General features: G+C 43.6%; 1 protein-coding gene and 1 non-coding gene across 2 annotated transcripts in view; both read left to right on the plus strand.

Moving 5' to 3' along the window:
- LOC142213333 (receptor-interacting serine/threonine-protein kinase 2-like) overlaps positions 1-3663 on the plus strand; it is a 32491-nt gene extending 28828 nt beyond the window's left edge. The window contains exons 7-10 of the mRNA XM_075281647.1: positions 776-830; positions 924-991; positions 2381-2438; positions 3407-3663. Coding sequence (XP_075137748.1) covers positions 776-830; positions 924-991; positions 2381-2438; positions 3407-3663 — 438 coding nt within the window. The remainder of the gene's footprint in view (positions 1-775; positions 831-923; positions 992-2380; positions 2439-3406) is intronic.
- Positions 3664-26140: 22477 nt separating this feature from the next.
- TRNAR-UCU (transfer RNA arginine (anticodon UCU)) lies at positions 26141-26214 on the plus strand. Its single transcript has one exon. It is a non-coding gene; the product is annotated as a tRNA-Arg (tRNA).
- Positions 26215-26813: the final 599 nt, after the last annotated feature.

Raw genomic sequence — 26813 nt, forward strand, 5'->3', positions numbered from 1 at the left:
TCAAAGTTATTGCCATTTAAAGTGACACATGTCACTTTTGAAAAAAAAGGCCTGGTCTTTAACATACTTTTGGGCCCGGTCCTTAACCGGTTAAAGGGAGTCTATCACCAGAATATCAACCTAACCCTGCAGATAGATAGGTTAGGGTCACCTTAATCCATCAGCGTTTTCCCTTGTGAATCAGTGCCTCTGAGGTAGCGCCATTTTTGTCAATATGCAATTGAGGTCCTTGGAGCAATAGCAACGCCTTCATTGCTCCAAAGAGCTCAATGTGTATTGACAAAGATAGGGATATCTCAGCAACTGAGGCACCAATTTACAAGGTGGCCCTAAAGTGGCTCAGGTGGCCCTATCTATCTGCAGGATTAGGTTCCTATACTGGGTTCTGGTGGCACTAACCTATCTGCAGGATTAGGTTCATATACAAGGTTCTGGTGACACTAACCTATCTATTTGGAGGTTTAGGTTCATATACTAGATTTTGGTGACTCTAACCTATCTATCTGGAGGATTAGGTTCATATACTAGGTTCTCTTGACACTAACCTATCTATCTGCATGGTTAGGTTCATATACTAGATTTTGGTGACACTAACCTATCTATCTGCAGAGTTAGGTTCATATATTAGGTTCTGGTGACACTAACCTTTATCTGCAGGGTTAAGTTTTGTTTGCTGGGATCTGGTGACAGACTCCCTTTAACTCTGTGCTTTATCATTTGTCAGACAGACCTTTATGTTGATTCTTCTTGTAAATTCTCTGGATTCTTCTTTCAGATGTCAGACAATCCTGATGGTGATGTAGGGTCGAATCCTGAGCCTCCTATCCCAGGTGTGTGATTATAGATATATCGCTCATCTCATCATTTATCAGGGTCAGTTTATGTGTCAGAAGTAACTAATATCTTCTTGCATTTATCTGTAGACAGCAGTACCTTCCATATAAGTATATTCAGAGAAATTGTGCAAGAAGTCGAAAGGGAAGAATCACATGTAAGTTTGTTATAAACCACTCAAAGAGCTCATAGGTTAGATGCCTTAATGTTAGTAACTGCATGTGCCACTGATACAAGATATAACGAGCATAACCGAAGGAAAACATTTGATATTGCCAAAGCAAAGAATGGTTGGGGGTGAGTATGGGGTGTGTGGTTTGAGGGCTTCGTGTGTTCTTGGTGTCTCGTCGTTCTTGTTTGGGAGGTGTGGGTGATGAATGGATGGCGGATGGGGGGCTTAAAGGTCTTTGGGTGGTGGGTGGAGGGGTTGAATAGTCTTTGGGGTCTCATCTTCCTCTTGTCTGGTGGCAGCTGGACAAGTATTGGGCAGCGATCTCCACAGTGGCCTCCTCTTGTCCTGTAGGATGTAGAGTTTCCACTTCTCATCTGCATATGTGAAGTCTGGGATGTGAGCAGAGAGTCTTTCAAAGCAGACGGCCCTCATAGCTGAGTATTTGGTGCAGTGTACCACTGTTTCCTAATATATAGCAGCTCCGTTATTATCTTATCATAGACTATGATATTAAAAATGCATGAGTTTTATGCACCCTACATTAAAGGGATCTCCTTCTCTTGGCCACAGTGAAGAGCAGTTACTAAGAGCATCTCTCACTATGGTGGACCTATCCTGTCCTACATGGCACACAAAAACTATAGATGTGAATGGACAATGTGCAATGCTTAATTTTTCCTGTGGTGGTGCTGTAGAGAAAATGAATACTTGCAAGGATCTTCCCCAGATTTTAGCTGATTGCTTAAAGATCCTGGCAGGGAGATACTTTATAACTATTATCAAAGGGCACGTCTAACAAGTCCATAGTATCCTGAACCTTTAAAAGGTAGCAGTAGCAGTTACAGAAGTATATTGTAAATTTCATATAGATCACACAGGCTAATCCTGCCCAATAAAACCACTGTTTGTTTACATTGTATCTACGGAACAGGGAGGAGTGGATAGGATTCTCCTGGTTAACTGATATATTTCCTCATTCTGTGTATTATCAGCCTCTTTTCTGCAACCCAGCAGTGTTAAAAAAGCAAAGAATAGCAGAGTTTAAAAGCAGCGATTATTTGAGTATCATTTCTATCCCCCTCCTCTCTTCATAGACTAATATGGAGGCAGTAACAGTCTGAAAAGCGGAGAAGAAAAAATTCTTTAATAAGATGTATTACAAAGTTCCTTATTTTCACCTGTACTCTATGTTTATGAAAAATTGGAGGTATGCTTTAACATGGGAGCATGGCCAATTTGAGCATGCATATATTTGAGGGGGGGGTGTTTTGACAGGTCGTGTACATGGCTGCTAGTGAGATTATAAATGGAGTTTACTTGTGGATTGTTTCCTTCATCTTGGTTAATTAATCCGTTCATTCTGATTTTTCTTAGAGTCATAAGCCCAATGTTACCCCTAATACCTTAAGTCAAGACATTGTAGATGCAAAAGGTAAGCATCTGAGTTTCTTCCACATTTTTCCTTTGTCCATATTATGTGGCCCCCACACATTATTGTACGTTCCACAGTAGCCCCCACACAGTATTATATGCTCCACACTGGTCCCTGCACAGTATTATATGCTCCACAGTGGCCCTTGCACAGTATAATGTGCTCCACAGTGGGTCCCTGCACAGTATTATATGCTCCACAGTGGGCCCACACACAGTATTATATGCCCCACAGCGTGATCGCAAGAGGTAAACAAAAGAAAAAAGTGTCATGGCGGTCAACCATAGATGCCACAGTTGCTCGGGTATGACAAGAAAGAAGTTCAGTAACTTGTGTAACATCACGCACATTCACCTGCATTCAGGTTTCCGTTCTTCAGGTCCACATGGGGACCCAAAAAACTGAAACCCAATCCACTTAGACTATAATGGGATATACCTGGTTTCCACCCAAACAAGTGGAAAGAAAAGATCTGCAATTGAACACAGATGTGAACCTAGCTTTAACAATCAGCGGAACTTCAGCTCAGAATCCTGCAGAATTATGATTGCAGCTCTGGCTATAATACAGAATTTTTACTGCACTTGGACTCCGCGGCCATTTCAAACCAGCAGTGATTTTCACTTCCCTATCTACTCATGCACGTTGTTCTTGTTCAGTGTTTGTCTAGTGGTGAACTAATATTAGCCAGAATAGGTGATGGGTTCTTTGGACCTTTGTAAGGAATTAGGATGACCACTACAAGAATGGATATCATGGCAGATGAATGTGGTCCAGAACCAATGGTAACATCCAAAGTCTGTAGATATTATTTCGTAACTTTTTCCTTGCTCACATTAACATTTTGTTAGGTCCACAGAAGTCTTCTCACAGACTGTAACTTTCTTGTGACGTGTATTCATTCTCTGTGGTAATACAAGCTCAAAAATCTGGCTTCTGATCAGTTCCATAACTTTTTGTCTTGTCAGATTTCTTGCGCTCAAATTTCAGTCACATTGTTCAAGCCACGCCTGACCTGAGTGAAGTCTTAGATGTCCTCTTCTCTGAAAGTACAATCACACAAGAGGAACGAGACCACGTCAGCGTTGGCTCACCACGGGATCAGATCAGGAAGACTTTGTCCATGATCATCTTGAAGGGACAAGGAAGCTGTATGGAGTTTCTCCAGCTCATGAACCAATTTCATGTAGAATTGATGGGATCGCTGAAAAAAAATGTCAGCTGAAGAACTGTCTAAGACAGGGATGGCTAAACTTTTGAGCTTGGTGGCTTGAAATTCGTAAAAATAACCTAACTGAACCTCGGGTGCGAGGTCACATCTAGAATTATCCATAACTTTATGATATTTGTAGCTCTAGTTAAAAAAAAGAGTTATATTTTTGATATATGTATTTGTATTATATGTATTTCTGGCCCATCACTTGGCATATGACCCCTTTTTTCTGGCCAGTCCCATGGTATAGGACCCCCCCCACACACACACACAGTGTATGACCTGCTTTCTACGCTCCCGCACTCAGTTTATGACTCCTTTCTTATAGTCGTCCACATTAAATGGCCCATGTTTTGCTCCACAAACAGAATATAATAATAATAATTTTTATTTATATAGCGCCAACATATTCCGCAGCGCTGTACAATTTGTAGGGTTCAAATACAGACAGAAAGATACATTACAAGAAAAGTCATTTCACACAATGGGACTGAGGGCCCTGCTCGCAAGAGCTTACTATCTATGAGGTAGAGGGGGTGACACAAGAGGTAGCAGGGGCGGCATTGCTTATACAGTGGTTAGACAATTTTGTAATAGAGGTGACTGTCATTACACAAACTTAAAACTTTGAGCCGTCACCAGTCGTGTCCTTTATCATGTGGATGGTGCTTGGACATATAGAGTTAGCCTGAGATGGCATCATATCATGTGGGGTAATGTGGGAGCTGGAACAGAGGAGGGTTAAATTTTGGGGATTCTAATGACTGTACGAAGGGTTTACATTAGGAATTGGGATAGGCCTGTCTGAAAAGATGTGTCTTTAATTTGCGCTTGAAGCTGTAGAAATTGGGAGTTAATCTGATTGTCTGGGGTAGAGCATTCCAGAGAAGTGGTGCAGCTCGGGAGAAGTCTTGTATACGAGCGTGGGAGGTTCTGATAATAGAGGATGTAAGTGTTAGGTCATTGAGTGAGCGGAGAACACGGGTTGGGCGGTCGACAGGAGGAAATGTAGGGAGGTGCGGCATTATGGAGAGCCTTGTGGATGAGGGTGATAACTTTATATTTTATTCTATAATGAATAGGCAGCCAATGTAGCGAGTGGCACAGACCGGAGGCATCGCTGTAGCGTCTAGCCTGATAGATGAGCCTGGACGCTGCATTCAGAATAGATTGTAGAGGGGAGAGTTTAGTGAGGGGAAGACCGATTAGTAAGGAGTTACAGTAGTCAAGGCGAGAATGAATCAGAGAGACAATAAGTGTCTTTAGTGTATCTCTGGTAAGGAAAGGGCGTATTCTGGAGATGTTTTTGAGGTGCAGGTGACATGAATGTGCGAGTGATTCAATATGAGGGGTGAAGGAAAGGTCTGCGTCAAACATGACCCTGAGGCAGCGGGCATACTGCCTAGGAGTTATAGTAAGGCCTGAGACTGGAATGGATATATCAGGGACAGATCTATTAGATGGTGGAAACAGTAGTAGTTCAGTCTTAGACAGATTTAGTTTCAGAAGATTATGATCAGAGAGTGGCAGAGAAGAGTTAGTAAATTTAGAAACTGTGAGGAGTCGATGGAAGACAAGATTAATCGTGTTGCCATCTACATGTGTGGTGGAAGAAGAACATTGTGAAAGACCAAAAGAAGTGGTTAATGAGATAAACTGTGAGGCAGTTGGGGAGACAGGGGTATCAATAGGGATGTTAAAGTCACCCATGATGAGGGTAGGAATTTCACTGGATAAAAAGTGCGGAAGCCAAGAAGCAAAGTGGTCCAAAAATTGTTAGGGTGAGCCAGGTGGACGGTAGATCATGGCTAAACGTAAGGAGAGTGGGCGGAAACGCCTGATAGCATGGGAATTTCACTGGATAAAAAGTGCGGAAGCCAAGAAGCAAAGTGGTCCAAAAATTGTTAGGGTGAGCCAGGTGGACGGTAGATCATGGCTAAACGTAAGGAGAGTGGGCGGAAACGCCTGATAGCATGGACTTCAAATGAGGGGAATGTGAGTGACTGGTATCAGTGGAATGGCCTGAAAAATGCACTGTGGTGACAGAAGTAAGCCTACCCCCCACCTTGGAAAACTGCAAATAGTGTCTCCCAGCAAGAGTACAGACTCCGAAGTTGTTCTTAATAAAACTTAGCTTTTATTATTTTTTAGCATACAGCTGGTTAAAATTACATTAGTGGCGGTGGGGTCGGTAGACCAAAGCCTCCGCGTTTCGGAGCATTGGCTCCTTATTCATGTCATGAATGCCATGCCATGAATAAGGAGCCAATGCTCCGAAACGCGTAGTCTTTGGTCTACCGACCCCACCGCCACTAATGTAATTTTAACCAGCTGTATGCTAAAAAATAATAAAAGCTTGTGCTGGGAGCAGGGCCGGCTCCAGGTTTTTATGGGCCCTTGGGCAACAGAGCCTCAGTGGGCCCACTTGTAAAGGAGGCGGGGTGTTAGGAGTACTTTGGTTCATTGCTTTCTATTTTTCTTACCTGGGGAGTTTTTTGCTGCGCGGTGTTTGGGGTGGCATCCTGGCGCTGCGGGGTTGTCCTGTCGTGGGTATTGGTGCACACCTTCTGACTTGCACGCGCGCACTGTTGGTAGGCAGCTTTATTTCCTGGTTGATTAGTCTGTCCTCCCATTTGCACCTGGGAGGAGTGGTCTCTACTCTGTATTTAAACCCATGCCTCCCATGGTTCTGTGCTGAGTGTCTCTTTTACACTGCTAGGCCTTAGCAGGAGGAGTAGGTGGTTATCTTGGATAGAGGAAGTTCCGTGGTTGGTTTTTGGGAGGTTTGGGTGAACTAGTTGGTGTGTGAGTTTTCCCTTCTGTGTTCACCAATCCTCCCTCTGTGTATAATTGACTGTGTGAGTGAATTGCCTTATCCTTTGATTTCTACTCAGTTTCCCTGTGTTTGTTTCCTAGTGTATGGTTCCTTCCCATATTGGTTTGGGGGAATCCTTTCCCACATTGTTCCTGTGTGCTGCTTGTGTTGTTAGTCAGCGCACACCCTTGTCAGTCCCTGTCAGTAGCAGCTTCACTTGTTCGTTAGGGGTGACCCCCTTTAGTCTCCAGTCCCTAGAGATCTTATAGGGCATTCCTTCTCCCACTTCCCTCTAGGCCTACGGTGTCAGTGAGAGAGGAGCTGTCGGGGTCAGGCTTAGCCTGAGTACAGCCGACCCACACCCGTGAGGCAGGGACCGGGATAGCTAGTGGGAGTAGTGCAGGGCGAGATTTCCTACTGCTATTCCTTAGCCCCGTTGCAGGTACCTGGACTGACATAACACGGGGGAGTCGAGACACTGTGCGTTGCAGATGAAGCAAGTGACGTCACGCAGGAGTGTGGCGTCACCAACGCCATACTTCCCAACTTTTAAAGAATAGAAAGAGGGGAAAAATGTGCGGCGCGCTCTGCTCCACCCACTTTTATGTTGACTCCGCCCACTCATTCATTTATCACACAGTATAATCCTCCTACAGTCACCCGTAAATTATATGCCCCCCCTCCATCTCTCCCCCAGTTTCATATACACCCTTCCTCTGCCCCCAGTTTCATGTCCCCCCCTCCACCTCTGTCCCCAGTTTCATCACGTTCTCCCCCTTCATCTGCCCACAGTTTCATGTCCCCCGTCTCTGCCCCAGTGTCATGCTGTTCCACCCCCCCATCTGCCCCAGTGTCATACCGTTCCCCCCCCTCCCCTTCATTTGCCCCCCAGTTTCATTGGGCCTCCTCCATCTCTGTCCCCAGTTTCATGCCGTTCTCTGCCCACCCCCTTCATCTTCCCCAGTATCATGCCGTTCCCCCCCTACCCTTCATTTGCCCCTTCAGTTTCATTGGGTCCCCTCCATCTCTGTCCCCAGTTTCATGCCGTTCTCTCCCCACCCCCTTCATCTTCCCCAGTGCCATGCCGTTCCCTCCCCTTCATTTGCCCCCCAGTTTCATGGGCCCCCTTCATTATGTTCCACCTTAATATAATACAAAACAAACACTTACACTCACCTTCCATCGCTCCGCCGACGCTCCTCTCTCCGCTCTCTCACTCCATTCACATAGGCGATTAAAGCAGGAGCTGTGAGCGCAGCTCCTGCTTTAAAGCCGCGGCCCAGCTTGCGTGTGTAAGCGCGATGTGATGACATCATCGCACCCCAGAGGCTCTGTAGGCCCCGGCACTTGCCCGACTATGCCGTGCGCTGACGCCGGCTCTGGCTGGGAGACACTATTTGCAGTTTTCCATTGAGGACAAGTTATCTACGGGGATAACATCCTTTGCATCAGAGACTCCTGGGTGACGCTCACCATTTCAAGACTACGGGGCATGTAAGTGTTTTTGTCTCATTTTGGATTGCAAGCACTGCATTCATATTTTTTTGGGCTGTTTGTCCTTGTTTTGTATTGTGGATACCCCCCACCCTGTCTATTTTCAGGCCTAGAGGTATGTGAGAATTGTAGGCCACCTTGAGACAGAGCAGCAGGGGAGGCCGTATCTGACTGCTGGATCCAAGTTTCAGTAAGGGCGAGCAGGCTGAGGGATTTACTAAGGAATAAGTCATTAATATATTCTAGTTTGTTGCACACTGAGTGGGCGTTCCAGAGAGAGCAGTTAAAGGAGACAGGGGGGAGATGAGGGGAAGGAACACGGTAAATATTGATGAAGTTTGTAGATCTTCTATGTGTGCAGGAGGAAGAGTTAGTGAAGGAAGGAGGGCCGGGGTTAGGAGAAATGTCCCCAGCAGCGAGGAGGAGTGAAATGGACAGAGACAGAAGGTGGTTCCCCTATTTTTACCCTTCCACGCACACAGCATATGATTCCCCTTTTTATGGCCCTGACACAGTTTACGACCCCCTTTCATACCCCCACATAGTATATAGCCCCATTTTTAAAGCCCATTTGCAGTATATGACCCCTTTTTTACCCCCATGCCCAAACAGAGTAGCAGAGTTTTCCTCTGCAGACTTTCTTTCCATATTATAACTATTCAGAAAATGCCATCATTCCCGTAGGAATAATAGACATGCTACGATTAAAAAAATGCAGCAGTTTGCAAGTATTGTATAACGACGCAATTTTTCCCGCGGCGTTTCCGGCCTGTGGGGCCCCAGCCTTAGGCTAAGGCCCCATGTTGCGGAAACACTGCTTTTTTTTGTTGCAGATTTTGTTGCGTTTTTTTCAGCCAAAGCTAAGAATGGCTACAAAAGGAATGGAAATTATATAAGAAGTTTTTATACTTCTATCTTGTGGTCAATCCACTCCAGGCTTTGGCTCGAAAACCGCAACAAAATCTGCAACAAAAGACGCTGCATTTCCGTGGGGCTTTAGCCTTAAACCTTTTACACCAGATAGCAGTTGCAGCTAAAAATGCTGCAGAAAAAAAATGCGGCGGAAACGCATTGCAAATTTTTTCCTTTGAGTTTTTCTTACCAGATTTTCTTTCCTTATTAACCCTAGAACGCATACCTGGGGCCTTTTAGGGCTGCATGCTTAACTTTTTGCTCCATTATAATAAAAATTTTGCCCACTATTCAGATTTTAATTTACAATTTTGAAATAAACTTGTGAAAGTAATTTAAGTGTGTTTTTCTATATTATTTGCATGGGGGCTAAAAGGCCTCCAATACGTTAAAATTTATGTATTTTTAACGTCATGCGTTCTAGGGTTAAACCTATAAGGAAACACCAGTGTTTCAATTGGTATAATTGACAAGCTGCGATTTTCATGGTCGTCTTTGAAAACGCAGCAGATTTATTTCAGCAATTTATTGATGGCATTAGCCAGAATCTTATTCATGTCTGTACCTATATAATATCACCGATGTAATATAATGGAAAACATGTTCTTTGTGTATGTGTCACGAATACTGTCTTTCCAAGAAGTGGCCACATGATGGCAATATAGCATTAGTTTAGGGTTTGTGAGTATAATTGATGTGTACATAATCTATATGTGTGTTTGCATCTGTTTGTGTTATTCCCCATGGCTGTACCACCTGTATACCTGGGGAATCACAGGCTATGATACTGCTATTTATACAGTATCCTTATACTATAGCTTCAGAGCTGAGCATATGAAAAAATCTATTTATTACACCTCATGATATCCATATATTAGGAATACAGAGAGATACTGTACATAGATATAGTGACAAATACACAAATAGATGACGTTGAAAGTAAATCTGTGCCCAATAATGTTAATTTTTTTTAAACAATTGCTTTATTGAATTTTATAGTTTAAGACGGTAGCCGACAATACATTATATGGTTCAAGAGAACATCACTATAAGAATACAGAGTATTGAGTATACAGGTATATCATACACATGTTAAGTATAAAGATATAATGAAATAGTCATGTATAAAATCTGTAATTTGCATCACTCTATATAAGATAGTCATCGGGTGAACGTTAACTTGGCCAACAGTTATGTTTATAGATCTCCACATACGTGGCCCCCTGTACAGCCAACAGGTGCAACCGGATTCTGGATTCTATGGAACACAGGCTGCAGTACTCATTATGGCCACTATTAAAAGTACAGCGAATGAGTATAACAACTCATGTGTGCATGGGGAATCAGCTGATCTGACTGGAACCCTTGCCAATCTATTATTGATGCCCTATCCTATGGATTTTAAAAAAATGTTGGACAACCCCTTTAAGCAAAGGCATTAATTTTAGTGGGAATTTGACACCTGGTCCATGCACTGAATAGTTAGCGACCCAGAGACTGGATCATCACCTACAAGACAATAATGGCATACGTTGTGGATAAGTCCATATGTGTTCAAGATGTCATGACGTTTGGCATGCCCATGTCACCACGGCTATTCACAGGTTTCAGTCGTGCCCCTGGGCCTAGGGCACCAGAAAAGGTCGCCGATTGCCGCTAGGAGGCCAGAAGAACTAATGGAAGGTGAGTATAAAGTGTGAGGAGGTGACAGGCAGAGTGCTGGAGTCACACTATATCAGCCCCAGCTTTCTGACCTATGTGTGGTCCAGGGCAAGTCTGGAGTAGGACTCAGCCCTAGATGTGGATCCTAGGCTCATTACTGGGCCATAAAAGGCTGAAGTGCCTGTACTTCAGGGCAGATCCAGGGAGTGAGAGGAGGCGTCTGGGTCTGTCTTGTTACCCTGAGTCCAGTGAGACTGCATCATGATTATTGGTTTGTTCGTGTGGCTGTTATTAAGCCACATGTATAGTTAGTTTATGATTACTGTTTAGTTAGTTGCTTAGACGAGCAGGATTTTGTTTTGTTTTGTCTGAAGTTAAGGCTATATTTTATTTTTGCTCATTTTGTGCCTGAAGACTGGTTGGATCCGTACCACTGCTTCTACCTAGCTACCTTCCCCACAAAGGTTTTTTTTTTTCTCTCCTCGCCAGGTTCTCCAGCTATTCTACTATGGGATCTGAAGAGACCCCAGAGAATAATAACATAATGGTGGTGCCCATTTTAGTTCATCAAAGATGAGTTCCAAATTGTTCAGTTTGATTAAAAACCGAACAATTTATTATTTGACTAGACCCATTAGAGGAACTTGTTCTGGGGGCCCACCCAACAGCTTCTTGATAATAGTCTACACCATGGCTCCTTTACTGATATCTGCTGACTCTCTGATATCTGCGTTACTGAGTATGTTCCCAGTATAGTCATCCCCTATAGTACTTCACAGGTCCCAATAGCTCCATGGCTAATTCATGCACAGTACTGTATGGGGGACACAGTCATAGAGCATTACACGTATGTGCAAGATTTTAGTGAGGGAGCTGTGAAGCAGATATAGCTGACAGCAGGAATATTGAGCCCTTTCCCCACAGTATACTGCTCCATATGGTATATTATGATCCACTGAGCCCCCCATAGTATATAATGTTGCATACCATATAATATACTCCCCAAAGCCTTTTCACAGTATAATAATCCACAGTGGCTCCACAAAGTATAATATGCTCCCCCGAAGCCCCACACAATACAATATGCTCAACACAGTATCCCACCAGTATAATGCTCCACAGTGGCCCCATACAATATAATATGCTTTCCAGACCCCTCCAGTATAATGCCCCACAGTGTCCCCACACTATATAACATGCTACCCAGAGCCCTGCAGTATTATATGGTCCACAGTGGCCTTGACACAATATAATATGTTCCTCAGAGGCCCACTAGTAAAATGCTCCACAGTGGCCCCACAAAATATAATATGCTACCTAGATGCCCATCCCAGTATAATATTCTCCCCACAGTGGCTCCACATAGTATAATATGCTCCCCAGAGAGCCCCCTAGTATAACTCCCCATAGTGCTTCTTCGAGTATAATGCTTCATATTGGCCCCACAAAATATAATATGCTCCCCAGAGACCACCCAGTATAATGCTCCACAGTGGCCACATATACTATAATATGCTCCCCAGAGACCACCCAGTATAATGCTCCACAGTGGCTACATATACTATAATATGCTCCCCAGAGACCCCCAGTATAATTCTCCACAGTGTTCCCACCCCATATACTCCCCAGAGCTTCAATATGCTTCAGGTGAACCCCTCAAAATTGTTTTTGATGAATATTCATGAGGTTTGCCTGTTTGTTTCAATGCTATTATTATACTCTGGAGTCTCTTCAGACCCCAGAATATAATAATCCGAGGCCCAGGGGAGGTGAGGAAAAATAAACAATTATAAACACATCTTGCCTCACCTCTCCTAAGCATCCTTGCATTGCTTGCCGATTCTGTCCGCTTCTTCTTCATGTCTGTGGCTGATGTCATGTGTTCCAGACATCACCACTGAGGTCTCAACGGTCGTGTGGGGCATGCTGACATTATGATGCCAGCAAACCACGTGTAGCGGTGACGTCCGGATCATGTGACATCAGCTACAGGCCAGAGATGGCCATAAAATGACGCTGGATTGCCGGACGCCCAGGAGAGGTGAGTAAAAATGTTTGTTATTTTTACAGACCTCCCCTGGGCAGGCTTTTATTGGAAAAGGGCCTGGTGTCATGTGCAGCAGGGCTCCTTTCCATTGTCAAAGTGGCCAGGCCTGACTCTGGAATCTGGAGAAATCAGACTCCAGATCCCAGGGGACCCATTGAGGACAAGAGTCGATTTACCGATACCCTAGTGGACCACTCCAGGCCTGACACCACATGAGAATATTCCTACATGAATAGTCTGACAGATTGTTTAGTGTTCCTAACTGATTGCTACAGCATCAGGGGGAGCAGTACTGCGGGAATAGATCAGACCTGTGAAGTTTCTCAATTCTTAGGATAGATTCACATCTTTCTGTCGTTCAGGTCCCCTGGCAGTTACAAACAACAGTTACACGCTGTGCTGTGAAGAAGGACGTCTCTGACTGACTGTCAGAAACGCCCTTCTGACCATAGAAGAGCTACGGTACCGGGACCGTAAGCTCTTCACACTGGGCCCAGATCGGGAAAGCCGACAGTGCGCTGAACTCAGCTTTCCGGCAGTATATAGAACTGCCTGTGGGCGAAATGGTGAAAGGTCCTCTTTAAGTAGATTATTATGCTATTATATTATTATTATTATTATTATTATTATTATTATTATTATTATATTATAATTATTATAATAATAATTATTATTATTATTATTAGTAGTAGTAGTAGTAGTAGTAGCAGCTATATTAATATTACATTATTATTATTACTTATATTAATATTACCATATTATTGTCAATATTACATTATTATTATTATCATTATTTATATCAATATTACCATACTATTATTATTATTATTATTAATATCAATATTACCATATTAATATTCCTCTTTACAGTATTATTTCTATTTAATATTATTGCAATTATTATTATCACATTATTTTTTGTTTTTATAATTTTTAGACCATCATAAATCCAGCATATAAATCTTAATGTACTACATTGCCTATAGTTATCTGCACTAAGTAACATTCTTATTTCCAGGGATAAAGGTGACGACATCTTTGTTCCTGAATTACATTTGTTACTTTCTTTTTTCTGCCTTGTTTACCAGCCAGGGTCTATCATATAATATAAGAGATGGTTTGTATTTTGCTTTCACCCCCTGAGAGGCCTTGTAATAAGGAGAATATTATTTTGGTCGGAGTGTTTGGGGAGTGGTAGAGACTCTAAGGGTTGGCTTGTAAACTCCCCTGGATTAGCTATGGGATAAACAGTAGGCGCGTGCGAGGGGTCTCTCCGGAATCACTATTATTTTTATTGTAATTAATGGGAGGATGAGTGAGGAGCCGAGAGCAGCTGTGACCTGGGCCCCGGGGGAAGGATCAGGGGCCCAGGGACAAGTGTTGTACAATATGCAATTACTGTACGGTAAAAGAAGCCAAAGAGGGTCCCAAGGTGCGGCTACCAGGGTAATAAGGAGTCTCCGAGGCCTGACCTGGATTCTATCCACATAGTCCTAGTATAGCATCACTTATGTCAAGCCATGTTAGTGATTCAATAAATCCTCATTGGCCCAGTGGGATACAAAGACTGTGACTTTCTACAATGTGCTACAGTATATACAGTAAACCTTTCCTATGTATTATTTATATTGGTATGAATAATGTATCTGTCATAATCATAAAATAATGGTAATACAATTATGAAGTAAATACAATATATAAATATATTTTATACTAATATAAAAAATGAAATATAATAATAATAATAAAACAATAATATAAAAGTTAAACATGAATAATGATAATAAAAAAACAATATAAGAATAAAATCAAAACTAAAGATGAATAATAATGCTAATAAAAACAATAATATAAAACTAAAATTAATTCATAAAAATGATAATAATGCTAATAAAAATAAAAACAAAATGTTAAAAAAATAATAATAAAAACATAATAATAATAATAATAATAATAATAATAATAATAATAATAAATTATATAGCCTAAAAATGTTTGTTATTAAAAATTAATAATTCTATACAACAGGGGTAGGCAACCTTCGGTACTCCACCTGTTGTAAAACTGTATTTTCACAGCAGCTGGATTGCCGAAGGTTACTGACCCCTGCAATACAACATATGGCAGCCATGGGACCAGTGGCGAACCTAGCCTCTCTGCTGCCTGAGGCGGATCAAAAGATGGGGCAAAGGGGGGGTGTTTATCTTTTCATTGCCCGCCTCAGACAGCGCGGGGGGGGGGGGGGGATGCTAGCGGTAATATTTTGTGCAGTAATATTCACAGGAGACGTCTTCCCACCTTTCCTGTCTCTTCCCTTTGGACTGCCATGACCACTTCTTCCAGCTGTGACTTGACTCTGTAAAGTTTGAAACTCAGACATCTTTGACTCCTCACTTCTCCACGCCCCTGCAGCCTATACTATGCTCCACAGTGGCACAATAGACTGTAAGGCATAATAGAGGTTGCAGGGGCCACAGTGGACCCTTCAAGCTCTATTATGCCCCACAGTTGCAAACCCACAAACTATTATTATACTCAGGGATCTTTTCAGAACCCTGATTATAATAATCAGAGCCCCAGGGGAGATGAGTGAACAGTAATAATAATAAATAAGTAATAATAATAAACAGTGTTACTCACCTCTCCGGGATCCAATGTTAATCCTAGCAGGCTTTGGGCCTGTATGGTAATGTGTCAGATGTCACGTGGCCCAAAGCCTGTGCTAACAGTACTATACAGACCCAAAGCCTGTGCTAGAAGTAACAGACTATTACTACTAGCACAGGCTTCGGGCCTATATGGTACTGCTAGCACAGGCTTTGACCTATATGGTAATATCCCAGACCAAGTGACGTCTGGGCTTTGCCATATGGGCCCGAAGCCTGCTAGGATTAACATCAGATCTGGGAGAGGTGAGTAACACTGTTTATTATGTTCCCTCATCTCCCCTGGGGCTCCGATTATTATACTCGGGGGTCTGAAAAGACCCCCAAGTATAATAATAATAGCGGCAGTGGGATCACGGTCTGGCCCAGGCCTACTCACTGCCGGCCTCCACGGCCTATAGTACAAGGGGAATTGGGGGCGGCAGTGAGCAGGTCTGGGGAGGTTGGTAAATAGGCCACTACCGGCTGGGAAAACTCCAGCAGGTAGTGGCCTATTATAAAACAAACAAACATAAAGTTCTTATACGTACCAACCTCGATGCTGCACCCGCTGCCGTCGCATCCTCTTCTTCTCCCGGCACAGTAAGACGTCTGCGTATTAGCGTAGGCGGCGTAATGACACCGCCTGCGCTGAGACGCAGAAGTCAGTGCAGGAGAGGGGCCGCTCGGGTTGTTTCAAGAGCGGCTGCTCTCCGGTGTTAGTATAAGTAAAAAAAAAAAGTTAAAACAAAAAATAAAATCGCCCGGGCTGCCGTCCCCCTATGGAGGGCCGCCCGAGGCGGTCGCCTCACCTCGCCTCATTAGAGGTGTGGAGTTGCATGGGACCTATTAGGAGTGGGGGTCTTATCTGATGCAGCGTGGTAATTCTATAACAGATTGAGGTGACGAGGGGGATAAATAAGAGGGAAGGGATTTATCTCTGCACCATCTTTAGGGCAAATAAAGCCATTGCAGAATGGGTAGGATAGGTATACAGTATAGAGCAGCAATATAGATATAAAGGACACAAGTTCTATACCCATGGAATGAAATTAAGATGTGGAACAGTAGTGAGACATTAGTTGTCATGGTAGTAGAATGTTTTTGGGGCTCCAGTGGGCATCATGGTACAAACAGGAGAGCCCAAAACCTGACTGTAATGTATAATACTTCTAGTAGGGGTGTTGCTTGGTATATAAAAGACTAGAGGCTCGAGCTGCAATGTATACGTGACAAATTCTAGCAAACCAACGAGTTGGTAAACCCTCCATGTCTGTGTTCAGCCAAAGATAATAGTACAAACATACTTGTCAACTGTTTCCAATTTGTGGGGGCTGTTCCTTAGTGTGGGCACTAAGAGGGCATTATCCTGTATGGGAACATGTAGGAGGGCTTTATACCATGTGGGTATACTAATAAGGGAATTATACTATGTGGGGGCCACTACGGGGCAGTATACTATGATGTTTCCTCAGGTTGTAGACCTTCATCCAATATAATGTTCCCTAGTGGTCCTGCACAATATAATGCCCCCTTAATGTCTCTACATGATATAATGCCTCTTCATTGACTCCTGCTATGGTATAATCCCCTCAGTGGACCGTATACAGCGTGAACAAAAAAAAAAAAAAACACCTCTTCTAACCTCTGTTCCCTGCTACTATCTTCAACGCAGTGCAGACCTATAATAGCCTTTGTTCTATCAGTCATGTCTTGATACCCTCTCTCCACATCCACCACATGTCAGATACAGGCTCTGCTTGGTCACCATTCCCTATATCTCAGTGGTTCCATCCCAGCCTGAAATGCATTCTTGATACTGATGAGTTATCCACAGGATCGTGGGGGTCCGGTACCCCAACCCTGCAGCTGCTGGGTGGTGTAAGTTACAGCAGTGGAAATAGTGCCACTGCTACTCTTCTACACGAAAGTAGATATTAACATTTTAGGGTAAATTAGACCATGTCTCATGTCCACCCAATTCTCTCCTTCCCAAAGACAGCTGTCCCTCCTGGTCTCCTGCCTGCTCAGAGGCTGCCGAGGTCCTCTCCATCTAGACTGCACCATAAGACTGCATGAAACCAATCTCCTGCCAGTCCTCTAACAGGAATCCTCCTTTCTAGGAGCCGATTACAGATCGCTTTGAGGATAGTACCAATTTACCCCAGCACTGGTACTTGACTGACTACTCACAGCTCCAGTGGACATAATGTACTTTAGCCATTACTTGGAACTCTGGCAGGCACACCTCCTATACAGCTCCTCTCTGGTCATCAGCAACTCATGGTCCACTTGTTGGACCTTGCTTTGTGATCTTGCTCGGTGAAGCTATCCTATCAGGACTCTCCTTCTTCTGCAGGTGATCTCCTCCACAGATCTGAATATGTTATTAGAATATATCTGACCTCCAACTTCCTCTTACAGATTAACCAGGCCCCGACCTACACACGTACAGACCAACAATACTCCAGCCCAGCATACCATGCAGATTTCTGCACATTCTGTTTAATAGTGCCAATCTCCTTCTATTTGTGGGCTCCCTCTAGCCCCCTCCTACCAACATGGCAGTACATCTCTACTTACTCCCAGGCTCCTTTTTAGCTTAACTAAGCCAGTTTACCTTGCACAAATGGTGTCCTTTAATGTCTCTCCCTCTTGAGCAGTAGGAGGAGTACCCTGATATAATGGTTGTGCCCCGTACCATGGACTATTGTGCACCAACCTCCAGCCCAATAAAAAATCCGCAGTGATCAAGCCCAATCTGACCTCCAATGCACCTCCAATGGACATTAGCCTCAGGCCTACCAGTTACCTACCTCCCCCCAAGTGAACCCCTCTCTTGTTCAACCTATTTATATTAACACTTTTATAGGCATAGACCCAATGTGCCATTTTAGAAAGGACATAACCAATACTTACAAGTGATGGAGTAGACTGGATAATGGAGATTGAGTTTCTACTAACGGGTGCAAGTTACTGCACGGTATCCTGGGGGTATCTGATGGGCATATCAAAGGTATGGTAGGGCAATGTCTATGAAAGGTGGTGGTAGGTACCTTGTATGGTGGGTAATGTAACTTGGCCTTTGTATGTTGGAGATGTGTCTGACTCTTTATGGTGGGATAGGTGGCTTGGACTTTGCATAGTGAACACGTAGCTGCCTCTTTATCTTGGGGGATGAAGCTTGAAGAAGGATGGTTGAGGCGGTAGGTTGCCCTTGTAGGCTTGTAGACCATAACAGTTGAGTGAAGGATTTTATTTTGCCTTACACGGCATGGAAAGCGTAGAGTTTGTAGTTGACTCTAGATGGGGCTGAACATCCCTTAGAACACAATGGTTCTTACCTCTCATAGGTCACTGATGTCCTCATAGGGGCCTCTGGCCATTGTATCCTCACCTACAGACCACTGGGACAAAGCTCTGAGGAAACCAGACCCACCAGTCTTACTGTACATAGGCCATGTTAACCTTATTATGCCGACAAGTTGCACACAGACCCCAAACATGACATTACACCACCTTGGATTCCACAATGAGCGTCCGTCTCCCTGTGACATTCTACAACTCATGTGACTACCTATGGATTTCCCAAAGAACATTAGATGATCCAGTATACCACGTGTCCATATTCCCCACCACTAGGTTTTGTGTCTTTGTAGCCTTGTTGGCCCTCCAATATGAGCAACCTCTGATCCTACAAGCCATCCTGTCCTTTACAGAGAATCATCTCCCATCTTGGGTAGCCAGGCCACGTCTGGTACACCACGAGGGGATAACACTAGTATTGAGTGAATAGTATTCGATCGAATACCTCGCCGACATAGGAATGCATGTAATAGGCCGAACACTAAGGGGTTCAACGCATCGAATCTCCAAAGCGTTTAACCCCTTGGTGTTCGGCCAATTACACGCATCCCTATGCCGGCGAGGTATTTGACGAATACTATTCGCTCGACACTAGATAACACTCAATGTCTTCCATGGTGGACCTCATGGGTGCAACTGAGGAATCATAAGGAATCATCACACAATCCAGTTCACAAAATTTCCAGGACAATGACTGTGCGATGGCCCGCACCGATTATAGCAACATAGGCATTATGGTGGCTCAGTAGTTAGCACTGTAGCCTTGCAGCACTCAAGTCCTAAGTTTGAGGGCAACATCAACAAGGAGTTTGTATGTTTTCCCCGTGCTTGCAGGAGTTTCCTACCACAGTACAATTTAGGTTGTGACTCCTATATAGGACAGTGTTGACACTACCTATAAAACACTGCGGAATATGATGGCGCTATATAAGTAAGCAAAATAAACATAACTGTATACAGAACATCAAACAACATAGTGTAAGGACATGATATAACTAATACACTCTGCCTCCAGTCACCCAGAGTCCGCGACCCACACAATTTCATGTTCCCCTTATATAAATGATGTCCCCTTATATTAATATTCCCACTTCATGTCCCAAGCAGGATAATGCCCCCCCAAACAGTTTAATGTCCCCCTTAGTGCCCTCACAAAGTGTAATACCCCCTTAGTGCGACAACATAGTTAAATGGCCCCAAACAGTGTAATGCCCCACCCTAGTGCCCTAACACGATTTAAAGGGGTTATCCAGTTTCTAAGATTGATGTGCTGCAGGGGCTGGCACCCTTGCAGATCACGGGTACAAGTACAAACTGTAGCGGTGAGTGTCCGTACCGCAGTGCTGCCCCATTGAAGACTATATGACCGAGCTGCAGTACCTGCGCCTGGTTCTCCCACACAGTCTCGATACTTGATTTGTGGGGGTCCAGGGTATCAAACCCCCATAGATAGATCATCAATCTCAGAAACTTGTACCAGTAATGCCCCCCTAATTGGCCTCCCATACTGCTTAAAGGGATCCTATCATTAAAACACTATTTTTTCTGCCTACCATGCAGTAATAGCCTTAAGAAAGGCTATTCTCCTACCTTTAGATGTGTTCTCTGCGCCGCCGTTCGGTAGAAATCCCGTTTTCTACAGTATGCAAATGAGTTCTCTTGCAGCATTGGGGCGGTCTCTAGCCCTCAAACAGAACTGGGGGCATCCCCAATGCTGTGAGAGAACTCTCCAGTGCTGCCTTCTTCGTCTGGAACGGCCTCTCTCCGCGTCTTCATCTGGTGCTGTGGTCAAACTTCTACGCATGCGCAGTCGGTACTGCCCTCGAGCAAAGCCGACGGTTCATGCCTGCGGCCATTTTTTTGTGGCCGCTTATACGAGTGTTCTGCGCATGCGCAGTACACTCCTGTAGTTCAACGTAGTACAGAGCGTAAGCGACCACAAAAAAATGGCTGTGGTCATATGCAGTTGGCTCTGCTCGAGTCTCAATGGCAGAGCTGGCTGCGCTTGCGTAGAAGTTGGACCCCAGCGCCGGAAGAAGATCCGGAGAGAGGACATTCCAGACGAAGATGGAGGCGGCACTGGACAGTTCGGTCGAAGTATTGGGGACGCCCCCCAGTGCTGTTTGAGCGCTGGGGCCCACCCCCAGTGCTGTGAGAGAACTCATTTGCATACCGAAGAAAACTGCGATTTTTACCTAACAGCGGTGCAGAGAAGACATCTAAAGGTAGGAGAAGAAAAGCCTTTCTTAAGGCTGTTCCTACATGTTAGAAAAAATTGCATTTTAATGATAGGATCCCTTTAATGCCCTTTCAGTGTCCTCATACTCCTGAGAGGGTACTGTCAGTGTCAGATAATTGCTACCCATTCTGCTCCTCAGCCCCGCTCTTTCTCCGCTCTGGGTGTTGCTGAACTGTGATGTCATATACGCCCAGAGCAGAGAGGTGAGTAATTTATTGATATTCACAGCTCCCTTTAAGGCAGCTTGTAGGCGACAGGCCTAAAGCATTTTATGGCCTACACGGTGGAGAGTGGCAATCCTATGGCATTGGGTTATATTGGGTCTGCTCCCCTTCCGCCTACCCCCCGCTTCTGTGATCTGGCAGTATTTTAAATAAATGGGCTGGCATAACTGGGGAGAATCCTCTGCATCCCACCCTTGGCTAGTGCAGTGAGATGGCTGTGGGATTTGGCTATGATAATTAGGCATAAAAAAACCCAAAAAACAATATTTTACTTTTATATAATATATATGATTATGCCGTCTCTGATTTCATACCTCCCAACTTTTGAACAACAGAAAGAGACGTAATATGCGGCCCGCATAACGCTCCGCAGCACATTTAGCCCCGCCCACTTTTATGTTGACTCCGCCCATTCTCTTAAATTTTTTTATGTCCCCCGACACAGTATAATCCTCCTATAGTCACCCGTACATTATATGTCTCCACATTGTAATGTCCCCCTTCCAACTGCCCCACAATATTAAGTCCCTCTCCTGGTGCCCCAGTTTAAACATGAAATTGGATCAGCTGGAGGGGAACATTAGCAATGGGGGTAGTTGGAGGGGGCAATAAATAAATGGCAGATGAAGTTGGACATTAAACGGTGGGCAGCTAGAAGCAGACATTAAACTGTAGGGGGTAGCTGGAGGGTGACATTAAACTGGGGGCAACTAGAGGCAGACCACTCCCCCTCCCACGGTTTAATGCCCTCTCCAGTTGTCCCCCAGTTTAAGTGCCCCCTTTATCTGCTCCATTTCATGTCCCCTCCTCCATCTCTGCCCCCAGTTTCATCCCCCCTCTCCATTTCTCCCTCAGTTTCATATCCCCTTTCATCTGCTCCCAGTTTCATGTCCCCCCTCCATCTCTGCCCCCAGTATAATGACAAACACAGACAGACATACACACACACTCTCTCTCTCTCTCCATCCTGCATCTCACATCCCCCCTTCACCCTCCCTTCTCAGTACCTTACACGGATCTCTTCTCTCTTCACTGCATGGGACACTGACACGCCGCCTAGTCACGTGACCGTGTGATGTCATACAAGGTCAATGAAGCGTTCCACCGATCACTGCAGCCTCTTATCTGTTATAAGAGCAGGCGGTGATTGGAGGAATGATTGATCAGTAAATAATTATAGGGACATAGCGGGACATGTAGGGAGCTGCGCAGAATGGCGGGACAGGGGCAGGAGAGCGTAAGTGTCCCGCGGAACCAGGACGGTTGGGCGGTATGTGATTTTACTAAGGAGAGCCACAAAAAATACTTGGTACCTGACATATAGTAAATGACATCATTGTAATTTATCAGCAGAGTCAGATTATGTACACTAGAACATCAATTCTACCATAAAAAGCACATTCTTATTTTTGTCTAAATACTACAATCTAATACTGTATGGATGGTTGGTTGAAATTCATTTCTTATCTTACACCGCTATCTGGTGGACAAACATTGATATTACATCTTTAATATAAATTATTCTCCTACTGCACTGACATGGATTTGTTAGGCTTTTATTTATCTCAGTCACAGTCATAATAGTCTTATAGTAATTTCTACGTTTGTATTTAAAACACAGGACCTGCTATGTTGTACAGCAAATATGGACATTACTGTGCACATTATACCGGTACTGTGACATCACTGTGTGTATTATCCCTGTACTGTGACATCACTGTGTATTATCCCTGTACTGTGACATGACTCTGTGTATTATCTCTGTACTGTGACATCACTGTGTATTATCCCTGTACTGTGACATGACTCTGTGTGTTATCCCTGTACTGTGACATCACTGTGTGTATTATCCCTGTACTGTGACATCACTGTGTGTATTATCTCTGTACTGTGACATCACTGTGTGTATTATCCCTGTACTGTGACATCACTGTGTGTATTATCCCTGTACTGTGACATCACTGTGTGTGTTATCCTTGTACTGTGACATCACTGTGTGTATTATCTCTGTACTGTGACATCACTGTGTGTATTATCTCTGTACTGTGACATCACTGTGTGTATTATCCCTGTACTGTGACATCACTGTGTGTATTATCCCTGTACTGTGACATCACTGTGTGTATTATCCCTGTACTGTGACATCACTGTGTGTATTATCTCTGTACTGTGACATCACTGTGTGTATTATCCCTGTACTGTGACATCACTGTGTATTATCCCTGTACTGTGACATGACTCTGTGTATTATCCCTGTACTGTGACATCACTGTGTGTATTATCCCTGTACTGTGACATCACTGTGTGTATTATCCCTGTACTGTGACATCACTGTGTGTATTATCTCTGTACTGTGACATCACTGTGTGTATTATCCCTGTACTGTGACATCACTGTGTATTATCCCTGTACTGTGACATGACTCTGTGTATTATCCCTGTACTGTGACATCACTGTGTGTATTATCCCTGTACTGTGACATCACTGTGTGTATTATCCCTGTACTGTGACATCACTGTGTATTATCCCTGTACTGTGACATCGCTGTGTGTATTATCCCTGTACTGTGACATCACTGTGTGCATTATCTCTGTACTGTGACATCACTGTGTGTATTATCCCTGTACTGTGACATCACTGTGTGTATTATCCCTGTACTGTGACATCACTGTGTGTATTATCTCTGTACTGTGACATCACTGTGTGTATTATCCCTGTACTGTGACATCACTGTGTGTATTATCCCTGTACTGTGACATGACTCTGTGTATTATCCCTGTACTGTGACATCACTGTGTGTATTATCCCTGTACTGTGACATCACTGTGTGTATTATCCCTGTACTGTGACATCACTGTGTGTATTATCCTGTACTGTGACATCACTGTGTGTATTATCCTGTACTGTGACATCACTGTGTATATTATCCCTGTACTGTGACATGACTCTGTGTATTATCTCTGTACTGTGACATCACTGTGTGTATTATCCTGTACTGTGACATCACTGTGTGTATTACCTCTGTACTGTGACATCACTGTGTGTATTATCCCTGTACTGTGACATCACTGTGTGTATTATCCCTGTACTGTGACATCACTGTGTGTATTATCCCTGTACTGTGACATCATTGTGTGTATTATCTCTGTACTGTGACATTACTGTGTGTATTATCCCTGTACTGTGACATCACTGTGTGTATTATCCCTGTACTGTGACATCACTGTGTGTATTATCCCTGTACTGTGACATCACTGTGTATTATCCCTGTACTGTGACATCACTGTGTGTATTATCCCTGTACTGTGACATCACTGTGTGTATTATCCTGTACTGTGACATCACTGTGTGTATTATCCCTGTACTGTGACATCACTGTGTGTATTATCCTGTACTGTGACATCACTGTGTGTATTATCCCTGTACTGTGACATCACTGTGTGTATTATCCCTGTACTGTGACATCACTGTGTGTATTATCCCTGTACTGTGACATCACTGTGTGTATTATCCTGTACTGTGACATCACTGTGTGTATTATCCTGTACTGTGACATCACTGTGTGTATTATCCTGTACTGTGACATCACTGTGTGTATTATCCTGTACTGTGACATCACTGTGTGTATTATCCTGTACTGTGACATCACTGTGTGTATTATCCTGTACTATGACATGACTGTGTGTATTATCAGTAGGTGTGACTTATCAAGATAACCCTTGTCCATATTATCTGGGCGTACAGGCATCATAGAGGGCACATTCTAGTCATTCATGTGTAATATTTATCTTGTCTCCATCTATCTATTGTGAGAAGGTGAGTCCACATATATCAACCCCAAGTTTCTGACATATATGTGGTCCAGGATGGATCTGGAGTAGACCTCAGCCCAGGTGTAGATCCTGGGCTCATTACTGACCCATAAAAGGCTGCAGAATGTGCAGTTCATGGCAGTTCCGTCAGGGGAAAAGATGTGTGGATCTGTCCTGTATTCCGGAGTCCGGTGAGACTATATTGCTCCTATTTTGTTCTTGTGGCTGTTAGTAACCCACATGTATAGTTAGGTTATCAGTTCTGTTTAGTTAGTTGCTCAGACGAGCGGGATTTAGTTTTGTTTTTGCCTGAAGTTAAGGCTGTATTTTGTTTTGCTCATTTTGTGCTTGAAGTCAAGGTTTATGTATTTTCCTGTTTTTTTTTGTTTTTTTTTTAACTTCTAAATAAACCAGTTTGCTGCATATTTTGTGTCCCTGTCTTGACTGTTTGGGTCCGCACTACTGCTTCTACCGAGCAAACTTCCCCACAATATCTGTCTATCTATCTATCTATCTATCTATCTATCTATCTATCTATCTATCTCCTATTTATCTATTCATCTATCTCCTATCTATCTATCTATCTATCTATCTATCTATCTATCTATCTATCTATCTATCTCCTATCTATCTATTCATCTATCTATCTCCTATCTATCTATCTATCTATTCATCTATCTGTCTCCTATCTATCTATCTATCTACTATCCATCCATCCATCCATCCATCCATCTATTCATCCTCGTAGAATCTCCAGATCAGAGAATATTCCCGGTTTCTCTCCTGCAGACACGCTGCTGTCTATTATATCTGTGTTACCGTCCTCTCTGCCTCCCCTCTTACCCGGTATAATCCCCCCTCCCGCTCCCCCATCTATAATTCCACAATCATCCTAAAATTCCGGGTGCGTCTGCCTGCGCCTGTTCTAATGTGTGACCCAGATAGCAGCCATGTCTCTCTCCATCCTCCTCTATTCCGCTCCATCTTTTCTCTGCCATTGTTCTCAGATCTGGCAGCTCGGTGATACAGACGCTGGGTCTGAGGATGCTTTTACTCTCCCTGTTAACCCTCTCCTGTCCTCGCACTAGCCGCTATGTAGAAGCACGTCAGGTTTTCGGCTGCATTCCTGCGTCCTGATTTTGCAGCATTCCCTGAGAGGGGAGAGGGGGGGGGGGGGGTGGATGGTGATGCTGAGATGATGCACCAGTGATGATGTGGATGCAGAAGGTATATTCTATTTCAGAGCTGATGCTGATGGTGAGCATGCGGTGAGGTCTCTGTGGCGCAATGGACGAGCGCGCTGGACTTCTAATCCAGAGGTTCCGGGTTCGAGTCCCGGCAGAGATGGTAACTACCGTAGTCTTTTGTTTTATCCATAATGTCATCTAAATTGACTGTAATTATCTGCGGAGCTACCAGGGCTAGCTGTATGGTATATTCTCAATTACTCATTACACCAGGCGTTTTCCTTCCGTCTATCTATCTATCTATCTATCTATCTATCTATCTATCTATCGGAATTATTAGATTTATATTATATTAAATTATATTTTATTAGATTTAAAGATATTTTGTAATAAAGTTTATTACATAAAGGTCTATTATACAGGACTACATTACTTTTCGTGACATGATTTAGAGAACGTTGAATGCCTTTAAGGACGAGTAGATGTAGCAGAGCTAAATTTGTTATATTATGTCACGCTTCATATTATAAGGTTATATGGATGCAAGTTGTGCCCAATATGCTTTATTACAAACCCAGCTCTGCTACGTCCAATAAAATAGTCTGTAGTCGAAGTATATCTGTATACATGTGACAAACTGAGGACAAGATATGCCATTCATTTATATTAACCACCTCTGGTTTAACCCTTCCCCACAATTTCCCATATATGTATATGATGGTGATAACACGGGCTCAGAAGTGGAGCCTGTGTGATCAC

Source organism: Leptodactylus fuscus, chromosome 7 (genome assembly GCF_031893055.1).
Source record: "Leptodactylus fuscus isolate aLepFus1 chromosome 7, aLepFus1.hap2, whole genome shotgun sequence".
NCBI lineage: Eukaryota > Metazoa > Chordata > Amphibia > Anura > Leptodactylidae > Leptodactylus > Leptodactylus fuscus.